Genomic DNA, 27993 nt, shown 5'->3' with positions numbered 1-27993 from the left:
AAGCAAACTCCCGCCCGGATTTAAGAGTTGGCGCTCTCTCTCTCTCTCCATTTCACTTGTATCTCCTGAGTAAAGAGGGGAAAAAAAGAAAAAAAAAGGAACTCATTTTTTTTAGAGACTTCAGTCGGTTTCAGGCAACGAGAGAGAGAAGATGCAGAGAGGGCTCCAGGATAAGGATAGGGTTTCGAATCATGGATTCGCCTGAAAACAACCGGATCGTCACTACATCATCATCATCTCCCCCCGTTCAAGTATTCTTTTTTCCCTTGTCAGCAGTTAATCGGTTATTTTTTATTTAAATATTTTAGTCCTTTTGCACTTTCCTGGTTCTTTGCTGATTGGTGTTTTGCTTAATCTGCAGCAGCGGTTTAGCATGAATGCATGCCATTTAGTCCTGCATTTTATTGTTTGATGCTTTTTTTTTTTCAGTTTTTATTTGGTCCATTTGTTTTTCAACAAGCGTGGGAGTTAGTTGCTTGTTCATGCTCTAATGCTCTGAGTTTGAGGCTTTGTTCTGGACCTTTTGTTGGGACATGATGTCTAGGGTTCTGATCCTTGTCATTGTAGCATCTGGTGGTTCCTTTTTGGTTTGGGGGTTGAGGAGTGAAGTAGATTTGAAAGACGGTTCTACTGATTTTGAAAGGGAAGTTTTTAGTTGGGTACCAGGTAGTTGTGAGATCGAGTTGTTACCGAGTAATTTTGGTTGGAAATAAGATCGTTGTTTGGATTTTTCATGAAGTTACGCTCTGATTTCAATTGTTCTTTATATTTTGTTAATCATTTAATGGTTTCCACTTTCAACTCTTATTTCTATTTGCATCTTTGTCCATTGATTCTTGGTGAGGGTTTATAGATTTACAATTGCTTAGAGAATGACAATCTTACTGTAGAAAGCTGAATGGAGAAAAGCTCAACATATAATCACTTTCTGAATTTTTTTGGTCTTCCCCCCTCGGATGAACAAGGCACCAACCTCTGAAGATATTGAGCATTAAATTAGTTTGACATCTTTATTGGGTCATTGCTCTCTGGATTAACTTATCATGGACTGTGCATTTCTGAAATTGACAAAATATGCTCTGAATTGGCCTTTTTTGCACACATAACATTCTAAAGTATGTTTTTTTTTTGTGTATATGTATTTTTTTTTTCTATTATAGGATTCTCCCTTCTTCAATTACCTTAGCAATCTGTCACCTATAAAGACAGTCAAGACTGTACGTGTTGCACAAGGGTTTTCAGAGATTAATTTTTCTGCTCCAGCACCTGTTTTTACCTCACCTCGCATCAATACTAAGCGTGAAGCAAGCTTCCTGAAGAGGTATTGGATGTTCCTAATTTAATAGGGCATTTGCTAATAAAAAACATTATAGGCATTTCCTAATTTAATAGGGCAAGCTTCTTTGGGACTCCCTCATTCCTTCATTTTACCTCTTCTGTTTCTATAATTTGAATAGTTCATTACTACAATATAAAAAAAGTTGGTCATATGGAAATCCTGGTTATATTTCAGGCCCCAATATTTTCACTCATCAAATACAGAGTTTTCTCAGAATGATGATAGAGTCAAGATGCTTATAGCAAGTTCAGATGTGTCTGGACCATCTATTACTGAACCAATGGTTGATATAAGCAATAATATTCAGAAAAAATGTGATAGCAATGACTCTCCACAGGTTCATTCATGCAGTCCTTCAGGGTACATTGATGAATATCTGGCTGATCATGTGGATGCGGATTCTCCAAATTCAGCTGATTCACATTTGAAACAATCTAATGATACACCTCAACAAATACAAAATCAATGTACCAGCTCAGAAGAAACTGTCGTAAAGTCTGACATTGAGATTGATGCCAAGAAAGATACAGATTCTAGAGCTTTGGCATGTGAGACCTCTTTAGAGAAAAGTGGAAGGAACTATCTAGGGAGGTCATTGTTGCCTATTAAATTAGTTGAAACCAAAGACAAACAAAAAGATGCTGAAAGGTTGTCCAATGAGTCTCCATGTTTATTGTCCGAGCAAGTCAATGATTTTGTTGAATCAGATTTGTCTCCTGAACTTGCTTCTGCTACAGAGAACGATGAAAACTTAGTGGACCAGGTTTCTACAGAATCTACCTTCATAAAATCAAAGAAAACGGAGCATGAAACTGTGGGTCTTGAGTCTCTTGACAATGAAAGGTCTACTTTGTCCATAAGTGTTTGTCACAATAAATCTCAAAAAGTTAAGCTGCAGAATACGGAGGTGAGGAAACAGGACAAATGGGATTGTACTACTGAGGTGCTGAATGAATCATTGCATATTGCTCAGGCAGATGAAGATCATGATAAGAACTCAGGAGTAATATCAAGGAGATCTTTTGAGAAAAAGATGCCACAAGATCTTGAGGTAGAAATAACATGCCTCTTAATTTGTTTCTTCTTCTTCTTCTTTAAATGAGGTAACATCATAATCTCATTTTAATTATAAGGAAAAAAAGTTTGAACCAAATAGTTGTTTCACATGGTTTACTCAGGAAGATGTCACAACAATTACTGTTTCTATGTGGCTTACTCTAAGCTTAAACTACAAATCTACAATTATGCAAGTATGTTGGTAAAAGTTACAGAAGTTGTTGCCTAGTCTTCTGTTGACTTATCTTTTATTTTTGTTTAAGGGTTTTAGGTGTTCTCATGGTTTTGGATATTAGAAGTTGGACTAAACTCAACTTCTCTAGAGTTAACCATGGTCTTCCCGATTTTGGGGGGGGGGGATTCTAGAGCCAACTACTTGCGGTTATGTCCGGTCAATACTGAAGTTGATATTTGTGGTTACCTAGGAAACTTGATTTTTTGTTGTTGTAAATTAGAACTGGAAAATAGTTGAGATTAAGGCTGAGTTGAGTACATCAGAACTGGGATTTTATTTTTGTTTGGTAAATCAGAACCAGGACCTGACTTGAAAGAAAGCTAGTAGATTTCTGTCTTACTGCAATTTAGAAAAGAAAGGAAAGAAAAGAACTAGGCTTCGAATAGAAGAAGGGAAGAGGGAGAGAAGGGAAGAGAAGAGAGGAGAAAGGGGTTTGGTTGATAATTCTGCTGCCCCATAAATTTCATTATATAGTTTAGTTTCCTTACAAGAATAGGAGAAAAAAAGATAAATTCTAGTCCTATCAAGAATAAAACAAATCATAACATAGGATAAGGCCAGCCGGCCCAACTTAAAAGGATTAAAATAACTAAGTGTGGGTATGGAACCACACACACTAGAGCCTAAGTGTGGGTATGGAACCTCACACTCGTGGCTACTAACTATTTCTACACTCCCCCTCAAGATGGGGGGGGTTCAATCATGCCCCTCGAGGCAAGCCAAAAAAATCCATGTTAGGGTCCTAAATTCTTAATTCTCACGTAAAAAATACTGAATTTATAACTTTAATTGCCTTTTAAGAAGATATTTTATTAGAATGAATGAATGAACAACATTAGCCAAATGCATCCAAACTCAAGCATGATTCCATGATTCCATCTTCTCTGCTTGTGTTTCCAATTGAGATGAGGGTGATTCAAAATTTGAAATTGAATAAAAAAGCTTTGGGATTTTGACTAGGTGCCAAATTACCTCCACCGACCACTGACATCATAGGAACCACCGCTAGGTGTCCTTGCGATGATTGCACCATAGTTTGGAGTCTTTGGACCCAAACACCACCCCTTTCACCCAATGTCGAAGCAACTCTCATTGGTCTCCTCTGTCTCCTCTGGTGATGGTGGCACTTACGTCTTTCTCTTAGAGCATTAGTGGGCCTTTGGCACCCCTGGAGTATTAATCACTCTTTGATTAATGTCGAGTGATGTGGTCACCATCCTATCTAGCCTCAAACAGAATGACAACTAGTTCTCTGTTCTGAACAACCATTGGCATAGGTGCTCACGGTTTTTGCAGTTTCCCAAACCGAAACAGAACCAGTACCACTGGTTGACCAGTTTCTGCTTTTGACTGGTTCAGTTTTTCGGTTTTTTGATTTTTTATATTTATATCATATATATATATAATGCATATATATTTATATATAATATGTGGCATATATATTATATATATAATATAAAAAGATATACTGGTTGGTTTGGTTAACCACATTTTTGATTGTTTTTTTTTTTTTGGGTTTTTTATGAGCACCCCTAGTCATGGGTGCTGGAGTGCCAACTTCTGGGTTGTCTTCCTTACCCTGTTAACTTTGCCACTGTTACTCCTCCGATCAAACCGCATTGGATGTAGCAGTGGTCAATGAAAGCCAGGTACGACTTCCTTGAGCCCTGGCCCCCTGCACTGAAGCATCATGCTAAGATTTTATTATCAAGCGTTTTGATATTCAAGGGTTTTATATGATATTTATGCATTATTGTTGAAATTGTAGCATTTAGCTTCTTTAAGGATTCTATGAATTCTTATGATATTTACCATTATTTGCTTATTTTAACTTCTTGGGGATGGATGGGGCTGTGGTAATTGATTTACTCAGGCTAGTTAGAGTAAGGGCGAATGGGGTTAAGGCTATCCGTACGGAATGGATGTGAAGCATTTGCTTTCAGAAATTTAATATTACTTCAGAAACCACAGTTCATTTTCTTTTCTGTTTTTAAGGTACTCCATGGCTTCTTCTAGTTTCTTCCTGGGCTATCATCCTTGATAGAAATGCTGTTGGAAAATTGATTTTTTTACTGACGGAAGGCTAGATCTCTCTCTCTCTCTCTCTCTCTCTCTCCCCCCATCCTGAGAGAACCGAAGCAAGCAATTCTGGCATGCTTTTATTTTTTATTTTTAAATTATCAATGCTTTTGAAGATTCCTTGCAGTAGAATAATTGCATCAGTCAATAATGTAGGCTGCCAGTCAAAACCGTGGCACCCGTAGGCGTTGCCTTCAATTTGAGGCAGCTGAGGCTCAAAGGAACATTCTTGGGACCAGCCATAGTTGCAACTCGGAGAACAGTATGGACAATTTGCAGTTACCTGCTATTTTGGAGATTCTGGATTCATCTCATCTCAAATCAAGTGCGACTTCTAGCATGAGGCAACCGGTCAAGTTATCCCAGCCTATAACTTCCAGGTTGTCTCGTTGTGCAGTTGAAAATACAGAAGCCCATGTAGATAATGTTGATAGATTTGTTCAAAAGAGTGGAAATGCTCTCTTGTCTGTTCCTAGGCCATCTGGTATTGGCTTGCACCTAAATAGCATTGTTAATGCTGCTGCGATGGGCTCTAGTGCAACTGCAAGCATGAAATTCACTGAAAGGGAACATCCTAGAATATTAGAGGCGAAGTCAGAGGCTGTTATTGACCACCACTTACCCGAAGACTCAAAGATGATCTCTCTTGCAACAAATACAGTTGAGAACTTTTCAGCTAATACTTCTGATGATCAACAAGAAAGTCTGGCTATAGTGGTGGTCCCTTCACAGAAGTTGAAGGTTGCTGAGCATCACATGACTCCTGATGCGAAAAGGTCTGCCTCAGAGAATGCTGATAGGTTTGAGGAGATAAACCAACTGAGCCCCAAAAAGAAGAGGTAAGTGTAAATGATTGTTCTAAAAGATATGCCTTTTGATTTTTTTGCCTTACTGGAAGCACTATGATGAGCATTGATATCTTCAGGAAGAGGGCATCACACACAATTGAGAAGGAGGGTTGCAAGCGTTGCAATTGTAAGAGGTCAAAATGCTTGAAACTGTAAGTGATATGAGGTTTGGTCATGAGTGCAACTTAACATTCTTGTCATTGCAATTCACGTGCAATCTTCTTCCTTCTGGCAGTTACTGTGAGTGCTTTGCAGCTGGAGTATATTGTGCAGAACCTTGTGCATGCCTAGAGTGTTTCAACAAGCCTGAGTATGAGGACACAGTTCTTGGGACCCGACAACAGATTGAATCCCGCAACCCACTTGCATTCGCTCCAAAGATTGTACGGCATGTGACTGAATCTCCAGCAAACACTGGGGTAACAATTCTCTATTTCTCTAAATCAATGGGAATATTGTTCTTTTGCATTGTTGAAATAGACACTTCATAGTCATGTTTCTGCAGGAAGACGGTAACAGGATGACACCATCTTCTGCCAGGCACAAAAGAGGATGTAACTGCAAGAAATCAATGTGTCTAAAAAAGTATTGTGAGTGCTATCAGGTTTGATTCTCTCGCTCTCTCTAATCTCATGTATTGCTATGCATGCTTTGAACTTCTTCTGATTGGACGCATCCTTCTCCTTGACAATAAAAGGCTGGTGTTGGATGCTCTGATGGATGCCGATGTGAGGGGTGCAAAAATGTTTTTGGTGTGAAGGAAGGTAAGTATTTTTTTATTAGAAACTTATTGTTAGATTGATCTATGTTTTTTCACTAATATAACAATGTTTAATCACTGTTCATGCTATATTGAAGTCTTTTCCTGGTAAAGTGAAGAATAGGATGAATATTTCTGGAGGAGCAAACTGGGATGCAAATATTATGTATTGTTTCCTGTAGCCGGTTATTTTAGGTAGTATGGCTTGGGAAAACAGCATTCCATTTATTAGGGATGCAAACGGATCGGATTGGATTCAAATCAGGGTATATCCGGGATCTGGTCCGATGCACACATCAAAGATCCGCTCGGATCCCATAAATGGTGATTGAATTTGAATACGAATCCGTTAAGGGTGCCAGATATTCGAATATGATCCGGTTTGATTCAAATTATGAAAAATTTGATAAATTTTTAAAAGAAAAAACATAAAAGTTTATATAAAGAAAAAAGTATACGTATTTTTTTCAACTATTTTCATTATATATTAATATATACATGTCTTTTTATAAAAAAATTACAAAAAACGCAATATAAACATATTTATAAATAAATGTGTTAATAAATATATTAATATATACATGTCTTTTTATAAGTAAATATGTTTATAAATATATAATATATAGGCCAGTTCAGATCAGACAGGGTGATCCGATCCATTTGTGCCCCTACCAATTTTGTTTTGAGACATAAAAAAACTGCCAAACAGATGCCATAGTTGGTAGTGAATGACTATATTATTAGTTCATACAATTTGTTGATAATCATTATTGAAATCAAGGCCCGAGTCTCACATGTTAGTGCATATACAGAAACATAATTTGTCTCACTGTTATTCTCCAAAGTTAAATTAGTACTTTAGAAAAAGTAGATGCAAACTTTACAAAAATCACAAAGATAAATTTTCAACAGAAAAACGATGCCCACCTAAAGCCTCTCCACTGATGCCTTCTTGGAGTCTATACCTGTAAAATTAGCAAATGAGTGTAAGGGGGATACCCTTGTACCGTGACAGGTTTGGGCATTACTGGAAAATGTCTCAAAAATGTGCTGGTCACCCTAACAGCTCTTCATGGATTTTGAGTTGTTAAATGATAGTCATGGGGGAAGTATATCAAAATTGTCATTATGTTTTCTTCATCTTTTTGCAATTTTTTTAGTCTGAAATACTTGGTGGTGCTATTTGAGAACAAAGTCATTCTCCATTCCATAGGACAAATTTGTGATTGAAAATGCCAATATTTCAAGTGCACTGGAGAGCAATAAAACACTCTATACCAGCATCCATGGTTCCATATGAAGGCAACTCATCTGCCCAAATATAACGTTGCTGTGGTGGGATATTTGATTTGGACCGTCTTTACATGTATGGTACTATGGTCCAATAATTATTTGCACATAATTCTAAACAAGTGCATTATAACCATTGGCGGTGAAAACTATTTACCATTAATCCTTACCTGCGTAAACATTCTCATCCTCTTTTCTCATTATCTATAGTTCTTGACAATAGAAGCTAACTTGTCTATTTATGTAGTTTCCATTTGTTTTCCTGTTTGGTTTCCCTGATATTGGTTGAGGTTCAATTTCTTTTTCCTGTGCCATGCACAATGCATGCTATAAAGTAGGTGTCAATTCTAGGAGTTTAACTTTCATGACTTCTTGGTACTACAGCCAAACCATCAGAAGATGACGAAGCAAGTCAGCCAGGGCCTTGTTTTTTTTTTTCCACAGCTGAACACCCATTTTGATACAAATTTAAAAAGAAATTGTTACTTTGAAGTGATAGGAAGTGTTTCTTGATGAGCTTAACAAGTAAAAGAATCACGTAAAAGGCTTTTGGGTTACCTGGAAGTAAAGGATTTCCTTCAGGGTTTCTTTAGTTTTTATCTCTATCTTCTCTGTTACATTAATATTGTACCCATTTCTTCCGGGTGGCTGGTGGCCACCTTAAATTTTTTTTTATTAAACTATAGAGTACATCCTGCAACAGTATTTTATCTTACCCTGATCTTTTAAATTTATCCGCATTCAGCAAAGGTACCTTCATTCCATCCAAATAACAATTCAGTAAAAATATGATTGTTTTGGGAGTGAGGGTTGGTTATGGAACTTACCCCTAAAAACCTTTTCACCATCTTATGTTAAATACATGGTTTTGAAAACCTGATCGAACTGGATGGTTGGACTGGTTGACCTGGGAACTGTCCATGGGTCCAGGTCTGGTTTTGGACCCCTAAACTGCCCCGGCCTGGGGTTGGCCAGGCAATTGGACAGTTTGACCCGGGAACCAGTGGCCAAAATGCTTCTGTTTCCGGTCTGGTTTTCAAAACCATGGTTAAATACCTCAGAATTGTCCTTCAAAAATAGGATTTTACTTACGGAAGAGTATATCTTGCAGGTCCCAAGTTGATACCTTGACTCCCACAAATTCACTCTTAAGCATTGGGGGCTAGGTCATGGTGTTGACTCCAAGCCATGACTCCTTTGAGTCCAAGTGATGACTCTTGTCAGTCTTGCCTGAGTCACTTGACTCTTAGTTAATTGAAATTTGTAACTAAATATTGCAATTTATTTAAAATATCTTTCGTTGCTGGTTTGCTTGTACTGCGTTTCCTTCTTTCCATTTATCTGTACCAAGAAACTTACTTTTCTATAGGATATGGTGAAATCACAGAAATGGTATACAAAAGGGCTGGAGAAAGATGGGAGGATACATCTAGTGAGAAGCTGGATAAGGAGACAATACATGATATTTTAGACCCGGAGCAGTTTCATCCACACAACCTATCACCCCTCACACCATCATTTCAGTACTCAAGGTATGGTTTCAGTGGTTGTGAATTTAAATTCCTTGATGGAACATAGATTTGGATTCGGGCCTGAACTTATTACAATGATCTGATATCATATTGTCATTTTTATTTCTTTCTATATCCAGCCATGGGAAAGATGCATCAAAATCCAGGCTTCCTGCTATAAGATGTCTCCCCTCACCAGAATCTGATTCAATTGTTTTATCATCTTACGGAAAGTCCCCGGTATCTCCACTAAAATCAAACAGCAATGAAAGAAGACAAAAAATGAGTGGAGACAATTTCTCAACCTCTTCAGTTTCATCCAATTCCAGAGACTGTACCAAGGTTTCAAGAACCCAACTATGTCATGGAAGTGGCCGTTTGTCAGCAATAGGTTCCCTTCGATGGCGGAGTTCACCGATCACTCCTATTTCTAGGTTAGGTGGCTGTGAGCTACCCCAAGAGTCTGATTCTGATAACAGGCTATTTGACATCCTGGAGGATGACACACCTGATATACTGAAGGACACTCGGACACCCATCAAGGCAGTGAAAGCAAGCTCCCCGAATCAGAAGCGAGTTTCTCCTCCTCACAGTCGCTTGCATGAGTTGAGGTCAAGCTCTTCTCCTGGCTTGAAAAGTGGGCGCAAGTTCATATTGCAGGCTGTACCTTCATTTCCTCCTCTTACTCCATATAGTGAACCTAAATGTAGTGGCACTGGAAAGTGAGTTATGCACATGAGATGAGGTAAGCCTAATCATGCTTGTACTTAGATTTTATTACCTTCTTTCCAGGGTTAATAGAGGTGCTAACAACTGATGTTTGCTTGTTGGAGGGTCCTGTAGGTTATTATAGTTTGGGTAGCCAGGCAATGGTTGAACTCAGAATGGCATCATTTACAACAAGGAACTGCAGCATTTCAAACATCAAAGAATGGTAGTAGGACTGGATACCAGCAGCACTTGTAAACTTCCCCATATTTATCAATAGTGCTCTGTGCTTGTTTTATCAGCAAGGAAAATGGTAACTCATGTAGACAATTGTCCAAAAGTTTAATGTGCTAGAGTGGGCAAATATGGTGACAGTGCAAGTATCATCATTTGTCAACCATTTTTTTCCTGTTATTGTCCTTGATATTGTTTTTTCTTCATTCGGACGTTTATTTGTTGATTTGCTTCCTTCTCGCTGATGAAAGAGATAGACTAATTTTCATGAAGTTAGTCCTCATGCCTTGGGTGGTCAAAATAAATTCTCATTTTAAGCTCAAACATTTATATTCTTTTATATGCTGTTAGTTATGATCTGATTGTTATTCTCGACTCTTTTATGCTGTTAGTTATGATTTGGTTGTTTAGCTCTTAAAATGTAACAAAGTCAGCATAGTTGACTATTGTCAAAATTGTTATATTTTAGATCTTTCTTTTAAATTCTTTAGCTTGTTTCCGTGCTTTTTTTTGTGTGTGGTTTCTTTCCTTTCTCGCTGTTCCTGTTCTGTTCTTTTTTATTCTATTTGGTGTTTGCTTAATATAAAACATTTCCTTTACTAAAAAGAGGTATACCATTATGGAGATGGGTCTCGTGTTGGTATTCCGCACTTCTGCTTTCTTGCCCCTAACGGCCGGAAAGTGATACGAATTTAACTGGCCAATGTTTGTCATAATCCTCTTTGGCTTGGTAGTTGGTTCTTGATTTAGATAAAAAAATTTGTGGTACTGGTAACATGAATGCAGCTAAAAAAATTTAGGTAAAAATGCAGCTAAATCAATATTGAAATGAGAGTAACAGCTTTTGATAGATTAACAAGTTCTAACAAAACATTTTGTGGTACTGACTACTGAGTGGTAACATGAATGCTAGACTGTAGGCTGTAAAATTTACACTGATATTTATAGCTTTACGCCTTTACCGTTCCAGTTTTACAACACTTGGCTGCATTTGGCATTCCTTATGTGTTAAAAATTCAGTGTTTATAAGGGCATTTTAACAGCAAAAAAGAGACAAGTCCTTAAAATAAGGAATGACAAATGCAGCCTTAGTGTTTGGCATGACTACGGACTACCTTTCATGACAATGAGCTTAGTAGCTTACCACATCAATGGCTGTGCAGAAATGATCGTAAAACGTGGGCATGACAATGCCCCCCGTCGGATATGGCAAAATGCTAAAGCAAAAACTTCAAATGCTTTGTTCATGACATGTTTCAACCAAACGAGTGCGTTGCATGATTAGGTGTTGCATTCCTGGTCATGGAGAAAAGTGACAGACATGAAAGGTCTGCAAAAATCTTGGTTGCAAACAGAAGCCGTTTGCAGCCCTAATGGAGGGGTCCGAGGGGATCCTCCAAATCCATTCATTATCTCTTCAACTTAAAAGCAGGAATTGGTTGTAGCCTTGTAGGGGTGTCAATTAGACTGGATTTGGTCCAATTTAATACAGTCCAATGTGAGTCCAATCCAATCCAATGAATGTTTTGGGCCAATTTGGACCATTCAATCTGTTCAAATTCATTTTGATTTAGATTGATTTCAATCCAAACCCAATCCATTCCATTGACACATGTATTCTTATTTTATATCAATGGACTAGATATTGGCTTAATCCAACCCAATCTAATATAAGTTTGTTATGGACAGACCAGGTCCAATCCAATCTAATAAATATTTTGGACCAGATTGGTTCAATCCAATATATCTTGTTGGTCCATCCAAATTGATTTTTGGACTGGACGGGATCCAATCCAAAACCGGTCCATTGACACCCTTGATTGGTTGATATCCCCGACTTGGACTCACTGATGCGCAGGATGATACACGTATACATGTTCTCTTTCTATTGAAAACATCTCATTCAGAAACAGACGAGTGGGCAAGGTTATGATCCCCCTTTCTTTTGATTCTGACTGTTGTGTTATTTGAATTTATTCTTCTAATTATCAAAGTGATTATAGGGCTAGTGGGAACGTTACAATGTGTTGTACTGTTAGGAGGCTGAGTGTTTAACAAAGTCCGATTCCCTCTAATTGGTTTCTTTTTCTCAAATTTCCCTAATTATTCTACAATTTAAAAACTACTCATAACTAGCTGTTCCATTGATTAATGGCGAGTGAACAAACAAGCCGATAACTGGCTTTCATAAAACCGAACTAACCCTATTAATGTCCCAATCAATTGGACATAACCATAATTCAGAATTTGAGTTCTACCTGTGCAAGAAATATTGTTATTAGAACAGGCAAAGTAGCAATACTATAATTAGAACAAACACTTTGATGCCAAGGGATTTAGCACATTAGGTTTGATAAAAGAATTCCGAGTACCATATGAAAAACTTTGGATGCTTCTTCTGCGCCATTACCAATCCATTTAGGTGCCAAAATCTACTCCTAAATAAGAGAGGAGCATATTCAAAAGTTCCTTTTAAGAAAGGCAAAAAAGAGCAAAAGGGAAGAACTAGATTGATGCCACTATACCATATACTCCACACCCACATCTACTCCTAACTGCTCACTTTCTATTCATTACAGATAGATAATAATATCATTTCCCGGCACCCTCTTAACACTTCTTGTAATTAAGCTATTATTTGAAAATTAAAATGGCGGTATGATTACGGGCGGGACCCCTCTAGCCCCAGCCTTGCAGTAAGCCAATTGCAGACCTCATCCATCTCTTCTGGGACCGTATAGTGGCCAAGCCTGCATAGTAAAACCAAATACTTTTAAGTAGATTGGTCTCTTTCTTGCAAATATTAATCAGGAACATTGTGGCTAGAATCATACGCATTGTAGGTTCTAAAGGTAAGATTACGAAATCCGGATGAACTTAACACTTCTGCAGATTTCTCTCCATGCTTATAAAGGACTACATCATCGGCTGCCAGAAGAAAATTACAAGTCAACAATCTCCATATAAAAAATAACGTTTCTAATTTACCTTCTGCATTCTGCAGGTTAAAGCATGTATAGGGGTAATTATTTAGTAAATGACAATATTTTGGCATTTATAATGAGCAAATCAGCACATTTGGTAAAGCCTGATGTGAAGTTCAGAACCTGACTTCGACACTGCATCCTAAATGAAAGGCAGCACAAGAAGCAACCTCAATTAGGATGCAAGCTATGTGGTTGACATTGTGAAATACAAAGGGTAAATTTCTAAATTGTAAAAAAAGGGCTATGATCTATAGGCTATAGAGCATTGGAGATGACTGTTGGTGGCCAGGAAATTACAAGCAATTTTTTTTTTTTTTTTTTTATTGTTCATTTAGATTGAATGAGAATGATCATATCAAATAGAAATTGAGGAGAAAGATCATAAATAAGCTTCATCTTGTCCAATGGAACCAATAATGAATTCAATATGTCATAAAATAAAGGAGAATTAAATGATATAATTTCAACCCGTGCAATGAAAACCATCGACAACATCAGTAAGGAGCATGATGGTGCTCATTTAGAAGTTGGGACCTTGAGCAAATCGTAGGAGGTTTGAAATGGAGAATTTAAGGCCTAGAATAACATCAGTGAGGAGCATGATGGTCCTCGTTTAGAATTTGGGACCTTAAGCAAATCATAGGAGGTTTGAAATGGATAATTTAAGGACTACAATGATGATGATGCCAATAGCCTTTGCATGCTTATTTCAGCTATTACAATCATTTTTCCAAGTATCTAAATTATTAGACCAAGTTTCCTCTAAATCGACTGGCTCTAGGAGAGGTTCTTGGAAATCCTGAATCAAGGAGGAGCAAAAAAGGGAATCTTGAATCAAGTCTTAAAAGTTAAAACACATGAGATGAGCAGCCACAGTTATCTTGTTGTGATAATTAGGTACCTGATATCTCAGTTGATATGGTAAAAAATGATTATTTCCATCTTTTCATTCTTTGCCCTTTTCTAGATTTCAGTGCCTATTAAATATTTGACTATGCTTTGAAATAAGTCCACTGATACTCAAATTTGATGAACTATTTTTCTTGAATTAGCAAAAAATATGAAATTAGGAAATACAGTAAGTCAGGAACTAAAAAAATGTGAAGACAAGAAATAAGTTCCTCAGACCTATGCTTCTTGAAAATGTTCTGTCATACTGATGTACAAGTTTCATAAAGTGGAAACAGCAAATCATTTCTCTGGTACTTTGGGAAAATAAGAATATTTTTTACAGTGGGTTTAAGAAAAACTTTCGAAAAATGGTCTGAATTAACATCATGATAATTGTCAGACCTATCAATTATGCAAAGGAAAGCATACACATTACGTTAAAATTAGTGTGGTGTTGGCACAAAATAGAAAACTAAGTCAGCCTAAGATCACAGAAGTGGTGGTTGAACTCATTATGTGCAACAGTTTGCATGCTTTCTCATAAACAGACTATAAAACAATTAAACAATAAATTCTGAGTGAATTAACTTATCATATCAACATATCACAGTGAAATAAATATAAAATACCTCTGCCATGACATAATAGAAGGGGCAAAGATGTGGCACGCCTAACAGCTTCATTTGACCCTTCCAACTTGTTCTTCAAACTCCTAGAAAACAACAATCATCAACCTATAAGCGTAAAAATGAACTACATATATCAAGGGAGAGTGCATAAATGGCCATTACAACAGTGCACGGGTGGGAGTGGAAGTGGGCAGTGGATGATGGACAAAAGATCAGGCTGAAAAAATACAGACCTTGAACACGGAAGCCAGCCACTTAGACCAACAACTGCACTTAGGTTGACAGTGTATGGGTTGCCAGTCCCATACTTCCCTTGAGCACAGCAAGTTGCAGAATAGAGGGCAGTTGCAGCACCCATACTAAACCCCCCAATACCAACTTTAACTGTTAAGAAAGAGGAATAGAGGATAAGTGCCAGGGCAATGAAATTTTGAGATAATGTAAGTTTGTACTTTGTTCTTGGTGTGGTTATTGTATTTCTGCAGAACCAGTGAATAAGCAAGGATTGAACCTGAAGACCTCATGTTACAGGTAGAAGATTGACCAATTGAACTACAGACTGACTATATGAGCATACATAACGAGGCATGATGCGAGATATGAATACCGCTTGTATATCAAAATAATTTGATAGTTATATTTAAAGATTTGTTATTATGAAATTAATTTACAAGGGAAAAATGGGGAGGGATACGATTAGTTGATAATGATACAGTGGGTAAGCATACAAACACCAGAAGAGAGAAAAATAACGAAGGTCCTCTGTCCCTTTCCCCCAAGAAAAAAAAGAATCAGCAATGAAAATATAATATAGAAACTTACCTGACAACAGGCTTAGCTATAAATGCTTCAACTTTCTAAACAACTAGTGAATTAAACTTTCTCATTTTTTTTTAAATAAATAAGACTTTCAAATTGATGAAGTATTATTAGGTCTACATAAAATAATCCATCTTCATAAAAGACAGTAGTCAGACCTAAGAAGTTTTCCCATTATAATGAGTTTAAAAGAGTGCTGAAAACTACTAGAGGAGAAACATACTATCAGCAGGTTCTGTTGACAACAGGTTTGCAACATGTGCTGCAGAAGCATCTAAACCCTCCACATCATCAGGACCATCTTCTGAAAGGTCTCCCACATCAAACCCTGGTGTAAATCACATAAGCACTGTTAGAGTATATTTTGCATTAGTGCAGTAGCTAAACTCAACTTTGAAGCATTTGAAAAAGTATTCCATTGCAGTAAATTAACACAAGAAGGTGATTCCAAATCCAGTTTTTCCAAGGCAAATCAATCTTACATGCAGTACAAGGAAAACCACCAAAGATCGCTACTGGTCGAGTAGGAGCTGTTGGGCATATCCATTTAATCTGCAGCACAGAATTTCAATAAACACAAATAACAAATTGATCAATAAAGGAAGAAATTTTCAGTCAATGGAAATGATGAAAACTAGTGAAACACTGTATAAGATGGGAAAATAGTTATTATCCTTACATTTGGAAGAGGAAGTGTTTCCAGGAGCTGGGACCAGCTGCACAAAAACAAAGACAACACTAAGAAAACTTTTTTTTACTCTGTTCAATAAGAAAAATATTCTTTTTCAGAGCAGGACAAATAACCTATCTGAGAATATGAAATATGAGGAACAGATTTTGAAATAGTCTTCATTACTCTTTAAGAAGTTTGAAGACAGTTATTGCAGAACTTAAAGATTCACCAGCTACAGTTGTGTTAATCTATCTAATCATGGTAGCACACTCAAAGTGGAGCATCTTCTTTATCATCCTAGTGGCAGAAAACTACAAATTCTGTTAAAATGAATGTCTAAAAGTGCTCAAGCATGCAAGCAAAACAGATTCCATCCTTTACTTACTTGCATAATGATATAAATATCTTTTGGGAGATGGGGTTCCATATGAGGCCAAACTAATTTATTTGTTCAGTTGGCTGGATGACTCAAGTGGTGAGCTAGTGGTCCCCCATTCAAATATTTCAGCATATTCACTTTTCTTATTCGAGGCTTCCATAACAAAGCTTAGAGAAAAAAGAGAGACAAAAAATCATGTGCTAATTAGTTCATGGAACCAGTTTCTCCCCCATCCAATCACTCAGAATAAGAATCTTGATGAAAAGGATGTATTCATCAAGATGGCTAAATATAAATCACCCTTGTAAGAGAACATAAATAGCATTTGACATTTTGACTCTCTTTCTCCTGTACAAAAGGTCGCCCAGTCTTCCACACAAAGAATATACTCAAGATAAAAAGATAAAGAATGGAATCTAACAGACATTGGTGCAAAGGACAGGATGAACACAATAATCCAGGCAATTATAAATGCATCCTAGTCCCTGTCTCACCCATTGTTGACTCATGCACGTTGTCACTGACCATGAATAAGGAACAACTATATCACATATCAAGTACAAGTTTGATCAACAAATTAATAAATGAAGTTAACCATGTATACCATTTTCACCAGTCACAGTATGTAAATCCAGACTAAAATGAACAGCACATTTCTGAAACAAGTACTAAATAAAAGCAGTTAAAGAAAACCACGGGCCTTGAATTTTTAAATAGCAACAATGCTAAACAAGCATTCGTTATAATGGCATCTGGGGTTGGCAACTGAAACATGGCAATAATACCTTGAGCCATTATCACCAAGACCATGTAGCCAAACTATAGTTGCCTGGTGTTTTCCTTTGGGTCTGACCACGTGGGTCCTCCCAAACTCGAATGTCCTTCTAGCAGCTCTACTACCTGATATTTTGCATAATTGGAGTCAAGCACAGGAAAAAAAACTAATAGTACAAAAAATATAGACCAATAATATCATCATTCGCATATTAATATTATAAAAAATCAATACATTCAATCCCTAGGTTAAGAAAATACCAAGAGAAAATATGTGAACATAACCAGAATCCACAACATGCATTGCCATTCTTAATAGAAAACTACACCAAATGTAAAATCCAGACGCACATAAGACAATAGGGGAGAGGGGAAGAAGAGACTAACCAGAACCCGCAGAATGGCTAGTAAAACTCATCTCGACTGCCCGAAGAACTGCGCCAACAGGGCCCGCCTATTGCAACAATGATTAAGAAGAGTTCCTGCGATGAAGAAACACCAAATTGGCAATCTCTATTTATACCCAGCTGGGTGGGTGAAAATGGAATAAAACTGGTGAATCTACATCAGCTGCTCTTGCTTACACCAGCTATAAGCTGTGCCCGGAACCACCTAGAAGCCCAGAAAGAGAAAGGCGTCCACTAGAAGGAGAGAGAAAGAAAGGGGGGGAAAGCAGGAAATCTTTATGAGCAGAGAATCCACCATAAATCAAAGCACATCATGCATGAATGAGACCCCCCAACTAAGAGGGTCTCTCGATTTCTAATACCGATAGAATCTATGCCTGCAAGCAGTGGGCAAAATAAAGCACCTCAACCACAACAACCCAAGAATATTTTTCAGATCAAAAATATTAAAAAGAACAATGCTATCGTGAAATATCTCTTTGTTTATTATTTACGTGGTTGATGGGCGAACATTAAGAAGAGATTCAAAGTTCAGGAGAAAAATAAAAGAAAATAAATAGAAGCATGAACTTTGCAGAAATAGAAAAAAAACTGATAAAAATGGAAATAATCCGGAATTAGAGGAGAGAAAAAAAAAAGAATTGGGTATTTCATCCCTTGCCTTTTACACCAACCTGGACTTCACTGTTTGTGGAGGAGACACAAAAGCATATGAGCTTTTCTCTCTTCCCCCACTTTTTTTTTCTTGCTTTCCTTCCCTCCCTTTGTTTATGTGCATCAGTGTAGACTGTATGTAAACAGATACAAAAACATAGTGGAGAGGCAAACAGAGCTGAAAAATCCAAAACTAGAATAGTCAAATTCATTTGATAGGACCACAATGCCCTTATCATTATTCTTCTGCCCCTAGAGTCCCCACGGCATTCCTCATTTAGGTGAAACTTTTAGTCAATCAATAGCTACACTAAAGGCAATCTTATTTCCAAGATCCGTCTACAATTGTTTACTGTATGATGAATGGAAGTCACATGGGTTTAAATAGCCAAATACAAAATCAACCCTTTAAAAAGTTCTAGCAGACTAAGAAAAATTAGGCAAAAAAAAAAAAAGCGAATTAAGAAAAATTAGGAATCGATCTAGGCAAGTTATTTTATGTTAGCTGGACAACTTTCTTCACTTGTTGAGCTCGCAAATCCACTGCCAGGGTTGTTCTGTCTTTCTTTTTTTAAAATAGAATAGTTATCATCACAATGATAATAAATTTTAACAGGAAAATGCAAAAGGAAAAAAATCATTTTTAATACTGACATTTTACAAAAAAAAAAATGGCACTCTTTTCCAATTTCCACTGTTAATAGCTAATTTGAAAGTACTAGGTAGAAGATAAGTAATTGTTCTGACTGAATGATGATAATGTGAATTAAAATGTTAAATTAGATTAAAATGAAATGGTTCATTTCACATGGCATCTAGAGTCCATGCAGGCAGGCCATTGCCATCTCCCATGTTTCCTCTGACATCCCAAATCTATGTTACCGATTGCCACGTGTCACATACCCAATGAGTGTGTTCCTTTCCATCTATTTATTTTTCTTGTAAGATGCTTGAATCTAGGTGATCAACAATAGGCAATCGGTGTTCACAGCATGACAACATGAAAGGAAGGAAAAAATAAATAAAAGAAGAATAAGAAGAAAAAGAAAAAAAGCAAAAAGAGGAGGAAGAAGAACTACTTTTTGTATGAGAGCATATGCTTTTAAAAGCTAAAGGAAAATAAGACCATTTTGTAATTCCCAAGTAACAAACAGATTGCCAAGAGATTGTTTGGAGAGGGAAAGGAGGATGCCTTTTACACATTTGTCTTCAGCACTGCTTTTGGGAGAGTGACTGTTTGGCTGGTCTCACTATTTCTAAAATGCCAAATTTATTACCATGCACTCCATCATATTAGCCACTACCATAGGTGTTTGAGGTGGATTCATACCTTTCACCATGTCTGAGAGCAGCTAGTGAGCTATATCACTTCTCAGATTAAAATCTGATGAGAGCATGAGAATCAGGAAATGGAATGCATAAAAAAACCATATTATGTACATCAATGGGAAAAGTTTGGCTTTAGAGCATAATTAAGTTTAATTTGTCAACTCTTACCCTACCCCACATAAAATGAAGAGAGAATCATGGTTAGTCAGAACCAGAAAATTCCTTACTATATGTTTGAGAGATGATCAGCAAGTGTTCACATTGGAATAGACAAGATGTGAGTTGAAAACAACAATACGTTTGCTTTGTGGTTTTGTTTAATAGTAAGACAACATATGCTGTTGCCACTACTTTGGTTCTTAAGATAAGACTTCAGCCTGATTTAATATAATTGCTTGAGTGGTTCAAATCTGGGGAGTACCATACAACTTCTAATTAAATAATTGTGTAGTATATGGACATTGATGGGTTATTAATAATTTACGGTAGCAGAGGTAGATGCCTTGTTACATCTGTTTGGGGTCTGGGGGTCATAGACATTCTTGTTGCTTATTGGGTGCCAGTTGTGCTGATCATTGATATGACCTACAACCCAAGTGGTGATTTTTGTGCGACGAAAGACTCGAGATTGAGTTGTGAGCTAGCAAAAGTTGTATACTTATTGAAAAACACAAAGAGAGAAAGAAGAATTGAGGGTTTTGAACTTGAATCAATCATTCAACGACTGACATGAGATGGCACTTCCTTTTCCTTTTCCTTTTGTAGCAGAAGTGATAAACCTCATATTGGATAGGCATGAGTCCAATACCAAATGAAATTATCCAATCCCTGGTTAAAACTTAAAAGCAGAGTTCTATATGAACGACCCTTGTAGGCTTGTACTAGTCAAGTAGTCAAGGACTCAAGGATTAATGGGTCTAAAAAGCAAAAACTGGTTGCTTTAATTTGGGTTTGTTTTATTCCTTTCCTCCTACCCTTCATGAAATTAATCATATACAATTTTCACTCGGACCATGTACTTGAAAAATCACCTTCATCAACTAAGGGGCTGTTTGATAAGAGGCTAAGGTGGTAGAGCTGAATGACTTATTATTTTGTCTTGTATGGATAAAAACAATAATATACTAGAAAAAACTTAGGGGGTATAATAATCAACCCAACATCCCATTTGGCCATTAAAAAACTAACAAGTCACAACTCAATGCATGACTTATTTGTTAGATGACAAAGCGATAAGCTATTCAGTCATCCATTCCAAGTGTTATCAAATCAAACAGACCCTCGGTGTTAAATGAATATAGCTGATCAGTAAAAGTTTTGGATGCATGTCCCATGAAGTTTATGATCACTGAATACATTTTCCCATATACTCGGTATTATGGCCATTCTAGAAGATTTTGTTTTATTCCCATAGGCACTACCCATAAAGCCTATACGGCTGTACCCATAAAAATCATAAATAAATAAAAACCCATAAAGCCTAAGAAATTAAATGTGAAGCTACTCTATTAGAATGGGAAATAACAATTAAATCTTACTTGAGAATAAATGGTGCCACCTTGTCACATATGAGATTTTTATAACTTTATATAAGTTAGCATAAAAAAATCTCTTATTATATATATATATATATATATAAAGTGGGGATCGGGATCCATGTGGGGGGGAAATCATCTCCATTTCTGTTTCATTTGGGGTAAACCCCCAGGAGGATCAGGGAAATGTGAAAAATTGTCATCTTTAAGTTTGATAAATAATTCTATCTAAAATTAATTATTGTTATTTTTATATTGTAAAAAATATTAAAAGTAGTATATAAAATATAAATAATTATTAATTATTATATAAAATAATTGTATACTCTTACATATTTCTAGTATTTATCTTTAACTTAACAAATTCCATACATTGCACGAGTCTTCGATAATTAAACATTACAAATAATTATTTTAGTGCGGAGAAGGGTGAGGCTCTTTTAATTTTGTTTGGTTTTACTGGGTTTTCTATTATAACCTCATACTAAGATCCATGGCATTACAAAGGATTCAACCCACCGTTAATTTTAAGCTGACAAAACCATACACTACTATATATGTGTAATATTTAATCATCAATTCTTTAATAGATTTCTATTATTGTTTTATAGAAAATTTTTCTTATCATACATTTTGAAAAGGTTTAACATATGTATGATTTACTAACAGAATACCACCCACTTGTTTTGTTAATCAGGACCATATTTGATTCATGAGTTATAAAGCCCAAGGAATACAAAAAAAAAGCTTCATTTAAATGCCTTTAATTAATTATTCAATGTGATGAGTGCAATTTACTATTATTAAAATGGTTGAGGACCACGAATCAATGACTCCATAAAATGAGCATAAAGGAATTGAGTGTGTCAATGTGAATGAATGACAAGTTTGCAATTTGATGAGAATCTAGGAGTAGCCCGATAGGTAATAAAATGGAGGAATGAAATTCTTTGAAGCATAGAAGACTACTATGGCAACAATGAGTGATCTAAGGAAAAAAAAAAGCAAAAAAAGATATGGGGTTATATACATGTATATGAATACACAATATCATAATAAAAGATATGCCTCTTGATATTATTGACATTTAATCTCAGATCATCCAAAATGGTGAATGAAATGAGATAATTAAACAGATCATCCAAAGTCCAAAATAATTGAATGAAATCTCAGATCTAGTGTCAGACTTCAGACATTATTGACATCCCTCCCTACTGTCTACGAACCATGGTATAATACAATAATTGTGAAATTTATGATGAGTGCAAACCATTATTGGTATCTAATACGGTTATAGGGATGGTACATTTGGTATCAAACTCTATCCATTAGTAGGGGTGTTAAATGGGTGGGTTGGATTGGATAAGAGTTAAATACTAATTCATCTATATTGATTCATCAATTCATCATGATCCATCATCAATCTTTGTTAAAAGGTCATAACCCACTTTAACCCAATCCACCCATATTAGTCCACTTGACCTATCCATATTGACCCTTAACCACCTTCACCCATACTGATCCATCTACCCTAACCTATAAATACAAAAATGGGTCGGGATGGCCCGTATACCTGAAATAATAATTTTTAAGAGAAACATCTCTCTCAAGGTTGTCACATGGAAAAAACAGGTTGGGTTGACCTGTATACTCAAAATAACAAATTTTTGAGAGCAACATCTTTCAAGATTGCCACATGGCAAAAATTGGTCGAGGCAACCCATATACTTGAAAATAACAATTTTTGAGAGAATAATCTCTCTCAAGGATTCCACGTAAAAGAACCGGGCCGGGTTGACACGTATACCCGAAAAAAAACATTTTGAGAAACTCATCTCTCTTAAGGTTGTCACGTGACAGAAATGGGTTTGGGTTGACCCGTACATTCAAAAAAACATTTTTGAGAGAATCATCTCTCAAGATTGCCACATGACCAAAAAAAAAGGGTCAGGTCAACCCATATACCTGAAAATGCAAAAATTGTAGATAAATGCAAGAAATAGCAGAAAATGCAAAAAATTGCAGAAATTTCAGAAAATACCAGAAAATTATGAAAAATGAAGAAAAATACTAGAAAACACAGAACTTTTGCAGAAAAAATGCAAAAAATACTAGAAAATTGCAGGAAATGCATGAAATATTGAAAACACCATAAAATGCAGAAAAGCACCAAAAAGTTGTAAAAATGTAGAAAAATACTAGAAATTTTCAAAAAATGTAGAAAAATAGCAAAAAATGCAGAAAATACCAACAAATTACAGAAAATGCAAAAAAGTGCATAACTTTTATAAAAGTGCTCTTGTAAAAGCACTTTTATAAAAGTACATCCATGAAAGTGCTTTCGTAAAAGTACTTTTATAAAAGTACGTAAAAGTGTTTTTGTAAAAGTACTTTTTACAAAATTACTTTATATTGCTTTTGTGTAAAATTGCATTTGAACATGAAAATTAATAAAATCTATTTTATTTCATTTATAATGACAAAATGAAATGTGACATAGTAGTTTGGATTTGTAATGAGGTGTGCACGTGCTAAGACTCCTGAGTTCGAGTCACTTTCAACTATTGTATTTTTGAGATTTGGCAAGTATAAACCCAATCCATCCTGACCCACGCGACCCAACCCACCCTAATGGGTTACTCGACCCATGTTGACCCGCCAATAGAATGGGTGGGTCAAATGGGTTGGGCCCTATCCATGAGGGACAACTCTAAAGTTGAAAAGAAACAACTCGGTTGATCATATAATTGACAAATCTACTATTTCTTCAGCTGGACTAAGGCCATCCCATTGAAAAAACCCCCAAGGCTATGTTTAGTTTGAAGGAAAAGGTAAGGAAAGGAAGGGAAAGAAAGGAAAACCAATACAAGCTAGGTTTGTAAAGGTTCCCTACACTTTCCTTCAAACCAAACATAGCCTAAAGATAATATGTTAATTGTGACAAAGAGCATGATACATGCCTTTTCTTTTTCCTTTGCTCATTAATATGTTCTAATGTTTTTTTTTTTTTTTTTTGAGTTTGGTGAGGTATATCTAATGTGAATTTCTCCATCTATTTAACTTAAGAGTATGGTCTCTACTGCCATACATCATCTTATCATCGCCATCATCATTTAAGCTTGTCCCAACTAAGGTTCATAATTTTGATATGTATCGGACCGTATTAACTGATACATATTGTATTGGTGGCTTCTCGATACACCCCCATAGTGGGTGTTTCGGGCCAAACCCTGATTCATGGGATAGAGGGACCTTAAACCGATTCCTTTGAATCAGATTGAAAAAAAAAACTAAAAAAAGGAAGTGAACCACGATACAGGCCGATATTATCGACATTTTAAACCTTGGTCCCAACTATATGGATTGGCTGCATGAATCTGGTTCCGTCATTCCATTCTGTTGGATGCCAAATCCATTTGCCATATCAGAAAAATGAAGACATTATCCCTCCATAGTAACAGTTTTGTTTTAGATATATATTTGGTTTGCAAATTCTCAAGGTGCAAATTTGGGTCCACTGTTTTTGCTGTCTTCTCCTTTTTATAGTGACACTTTTCTTTGCAAGCTTAATTCAAAAACAACAGATCTAGTAAAGTTGAAATAAGAACACATATCCAGATTTTGATTTAATGAGGGCACCCACATCATATTTGTTTTAATAGACAATAAACTTTAGTATTCCACTCAAAAATAACAACCTTCTATTGGCACGATTGATCTCCTTTGGCATTAACTTGCATTAATCTAGTGATTTAAAAGACAAAACTTCACATTAGGGATCCTTTTTTGAACCTTGATCATAGAATTCTATCTGCAACCAATAAGTTTATGAAGCAAATTCTTGAAATGACTGATAGCAAAGTCACACTGCAGTCGGATACATCCATTAAACAAGAGAATGCTGACGAATAATGTAAAACAACTTGGGTCTTGGGGCTATTGCTTATCCTAACTCTCAAAATTTACTTCCCTAAATTCTTTTTTTCCTCTTAATTACAAAGGAGAAAAAGACAATACCAAATGGTTTTAGACTATATACCTGTACAGTAACATTTTCGAGGGTAGACCAAGGTTTTGAAAATTGGACCAGTTGACTTAGGAATCGTCCAGGCAACAGGTTTTATTTCACCCTAAAATCATTCATGGGCCAAAAATTGTTGATTTGGTCAGTGATTCATTGACTTGAACAATAATTTTTGGACTTTTTTTATTTTTATTTTATTTTTTAAATCAGAACAAAAAATTCGTTCAAACCAAATAGTCAAACTATGGACCCAAAAACCGGTGACCAAATTAGTTCTGGTTCTGAGTTGATTTTTAAAACATTGGGACAGACAATAAACTCATTAAATTCAGCACCCACCTTATTCCTGTTAATACCTCAGTTCTGTTGATGTACATACTGTTCAAGATAATATGCATCATTCAGAGCTTTGGTAAAATTATGGATAACATCCTCTTCAAGCTTGAAAACCTTCTGAAACGCTTGGTTCCATTAGATAGGTTGTCCATTAGTACTAGAATAGCAGAAACAACTATGATTGCTTAAGACACCTGTGGGAGAATATCTATTTGCAATATCACTTGAGATTTTGTATTAAAAAGGAAGAGAACTCATTCTAAGAACAAGAAGGAGAAGAATGCAATTTTGGTTTCATTTAATTTTTCAATAGCAGATCTAACATATTTCGATGTTTGAAGTGCGAGGGTATGTTGATACGTTGTTGGACTTGTGATGTTTTTGCTTGTATTGTATCACTGTTTTTAAAACCGGACTGGATCGGATGATCGGACCACAAAAACCGGGAACTGGTTATTTGATTGGTTCCGTTTTCCTCCAAAACTGTTTTTTCTCCCAAAACTGTTGACTTTGGTTAGCAAACCGTTGAACCGACCGATTAACTGTTTGAACTGTTCGAACGATTTTGACCATTTTTTAATTTTTTAATTTTTTTGTCAGAATGAGCTGGCCGTTCGGGTCAAACAGTCGGACCATTCGAACCGGTAACCGGACTCCTGACCGGTTCGGTCAGCGGTTCGTTTTTAAAAACCATGTATTGTATATATTAGTAGATCCATGGATTTCTCCAAAAGGAAAAGTGGAAATTTAAAAATCATAAAAATTGTTTTAATGGTTTTGATGATAGATAAGAATCATAAAATGGATCTATGAATGATATTTCAAATCAATTGATCCAACAACAATTTCAATTAAAAGAATGTTTTTTTTTTTCTAATTTTTGGTAATTTAGATAAATAAGTATAATAAAAAACAATTATTTTAGTAATTAAAATTTATGGCTTCCATATAATATTATAAGTATGTTAGAAATTCTAATATGGATCTGATATTTTTAAATTAAGATTATATTGTTGTGAATTATTAATTTATAATTTAATTTACAATAAATAACAATATATTTATTATATACGGAAACAAAAGTACATCGTTTACAACATATAAGTTACATTAATAATTATTAAAAAGTTATATATCTATTATCTAGCATATTAAAAATTAAAGATTTATTTGATTTATTTTTTAGTTATATACATAATAAAAATAATAAACTATAGATTAATTAATTTAGTAATTAAAATATAATAATTGAATATGATTTGTGTCTTTGGATTTTGGTTGATGCATTATTAATAAAGTTATTATATGATATTTACATGTCCCGATATGTTATTCTTGAAGGTTTAAAGTATCGATACATCCATTATGCACAAACATGCATATTGGGTGTTTTGGTATTATGAAAAACCTTTTTTTTTTTTTTTTTTTCTTTTACTTTGATCAGGGGCTGGTTTAAGCATTGTTTAACATTTAAAAATAAGAGTTTTGGGAAAATCCTTGAAATAGGCATATCAGCCACTTGTCGATACAACACGTACGATATGCCTAAATAGGGATGAGCAAACAATCCGAAAGACTAAACCAATAAAAAAACCGACCGAAATCAAACCAAAAAATTGGTTAATCGAATCGGTCGGTTCAGTTTCAGTTCAGTGTTTTTAAAAAACCGAAAGTATCGGTTAACCAATATAAAAAACCAGCGGTTAATCGAACCGACCGGTATACATGTTTTCTATATATTTTATATATTATAAATTAATAAATATACATTATATATAAATATATATTTATAATATATTATATATTATTTAAAATATAATATTTTATATATATTTATTTTTTTATTATATATTTATATATATATTTAAAATATATATTATAAAAACTAAAAAACCGAAAAACTGACAAACCAAACCGACGGTTAACTGAATAACCGATTGATTTTAATTTGGTTCCGGTTATCAATTTTCCAAAAAATGGTACTACCAATTTGGTTCAAAAAAAAGGCCCACGGTTCGGTTACCCAAACCGTGCGCACCCCTATGCTTAATATAGGGTGTATCATGTTAAAATTTTGAACCTTGATTCTTCATATAAACTATTAAGGTATGTGCTTCTTATGTGTTTAAACCTCATTAATGATTATTTCAACCTTAAATTTAATATTATTTATATATTTATAAGGTTTATAAGAGTTTCTCATTGTTTCCATGCTTATCCAAATCCCTTCAATGTATCGCAATACATATCTAATTCCAACGTAGATACCAATATCGGGCCTTGATCTGGTGATTTTATTTTGCTAACTTGCATTAACCTGATTAAAAAATAAAACTACACATTAAGAATCCTTAATTGGGATGGTGTTTGAAAGCGTGAGTGTTTTTTGGTACTGATTTTCAAGAAATAATGCCCATACTTTCAATACCCGTTTTTCACAAAAAGGTACTTCTGCTATATAGGCAATGAGCAATACTATGCTGTTTGGTAAGGTGA

At 35.5% G+C, this 27993-nt stretch overlaps 2 protein-coding genes across 8 annotated transcripts; one reads left to right on the top strand and one right to left on the bottom strand.

The window, feature by feature from the left end:
- The first annotated feature begins 51 nt into the window (after positions 1 to 51).
- On the top strand, positions 52 to 10414 carry LOC104592360 (uncharacterized). Of its 3 annotated transcripts, none has more exons than XM_010251698.3 (11): positions 52 to 251; positions 1161 to 1321; positions 1514 to 2390; positions 4866 to 5548; positions 5635 to 5709; positions 5793 to 5976; positions 6063 to 6161; positions 6255 to 6321; positions 8995 to 9139; positions 9259 to 9863; positions 9962 to 10414. In XM_010251698.3, the coding sequence occupies exons 1-10, from the start codon at positions 192 to 194 to the stop codon at positions 9842 to 9844; spliced, it is 2937 nt and encodes a 978-aa protein (XP_010250000.1). In that variant the 5' UTR covers positions 52 to 191; the 3' UTR covers positions 9845 to 9863; positions 9962 to 10414. The 3 variants fall into 3 exon arrangements, with proteins under 3 accessions (XP_010250000.1, XP_010249998.1, XP_010249999.1); XM_010251696.3 differs by having other exon boundaries at positions 8977 to 9139; XM_010251697.3 differs by having other exon boundaries at positions 8977 to 9139; positions 9952 to 10089.
- A 1966-nt stretch (positions 10415 to 12380) lies between these two features.
- LOC104592359 (uncharacterized) lies at positions 12381 to 18431 on the bottom strand. Of its 5 annotated transcripts, none has more exons than XM_010251692.3 (11): positions 18294 to 18430; positions 17797 to 17996; positions 17600 to 17694; positions 17224 to 17338; positions 16066 to 16102; positions 15869 to 15938; positions 15610 to 15714; positions 14801 to 14951; positions 14568 to 14650; positions 12895 to 12988; positions 12381 to 12810 (listed from the first exon to the last, which is right to left on the bottom strand). In XM_010251692.3, exons 3-11 carry the CDS (start codon positions 17628 to 17630, stop codon positions 12723 to 12725), a joined length of 774 nt encoding a protein of 257 aa, XP_010249994.1. In that variant the 5' UTR covers positions 17631 to 17694; positions 17797 to 17996; positions 18294 to 18430; the 3' UTR covers positions 12381 to 12722. The 5 variants fall into 5 exon arrangements, with proteins under 5 accessions (XP_010249994.1, XP_088749274.1, XP_010249996.1 ...); XM_088893148.1 differs by having other exon boundaries at positions 18281 to 18399; XM_010251694.3 differs by having other exon boundaries at positions 17797 to 17853; positions 18294 to 18385.
- Positions 18432 to 27993: the final 9562 nt, after the last annotated feature.

Source organism: Nelumbo nucifera, chromosome 8, assembly GCF_055504915.1.
Source record: "Nelumbo nucifera cultivar China Antique chromosome 8, China Antique-T2T, whole genome shotgun sequence".
NCBI classification, from domain to species: domain Eukaryota; kingdom Viridiplantae; phylum Streptophyta; class Magnoliopsida; order Proteales; family Nelumbonaceae; genus Nelumbo; species Nelumbo nucifera.
This window is presented reverse-complemented; position numbering and strand designations above follow the sequence as displayed.

Bases quoted from the DNA above. Each gene is read 5' to 3' on its own strand.
- LOC104592360 (XM_010251696.3), top strand. From the start codon at position 192: ATGGATTCGCCTGAAAACAACCGGATCGTCACTACATCATCATCATCT. The intron at 252-1,160 runs GTATTCTTTTTT...TTTCTATTATAG, and splicing joins CATCATCTCCCCCCGTTCAA to GATTCTCCCTTCTTCAATTA. The intron at 1,322-1,513 runs GTATTGGATGTT...GTTATATTTCAG, and splicing joins GAAGCAAGCTTCCTGAAGAG to GCCCCAATATTTTCACTCAT.
- LOC104592359 (XM_010251691.3), bottom strand. From the start codon at position 17,630: ATGAGTTTTACTAGCCATTCTGCGGGTTCTG. The intron at 16,103-17,223 runs GTATTATTGCCA...GTTTTTGTGCAG, and splicing joins CTTGGTGATAATGGCTCAAG to CTGGTCCCAGCTCCTGGAAA. The intron at 14,651-14,800 runs GTCTGTATTTTT...GTTGTTTTCTAG, and splicing joins GGCTGGCTTCCGTGTTCAAG to GAGTTTGAAGAACAAGTTGG.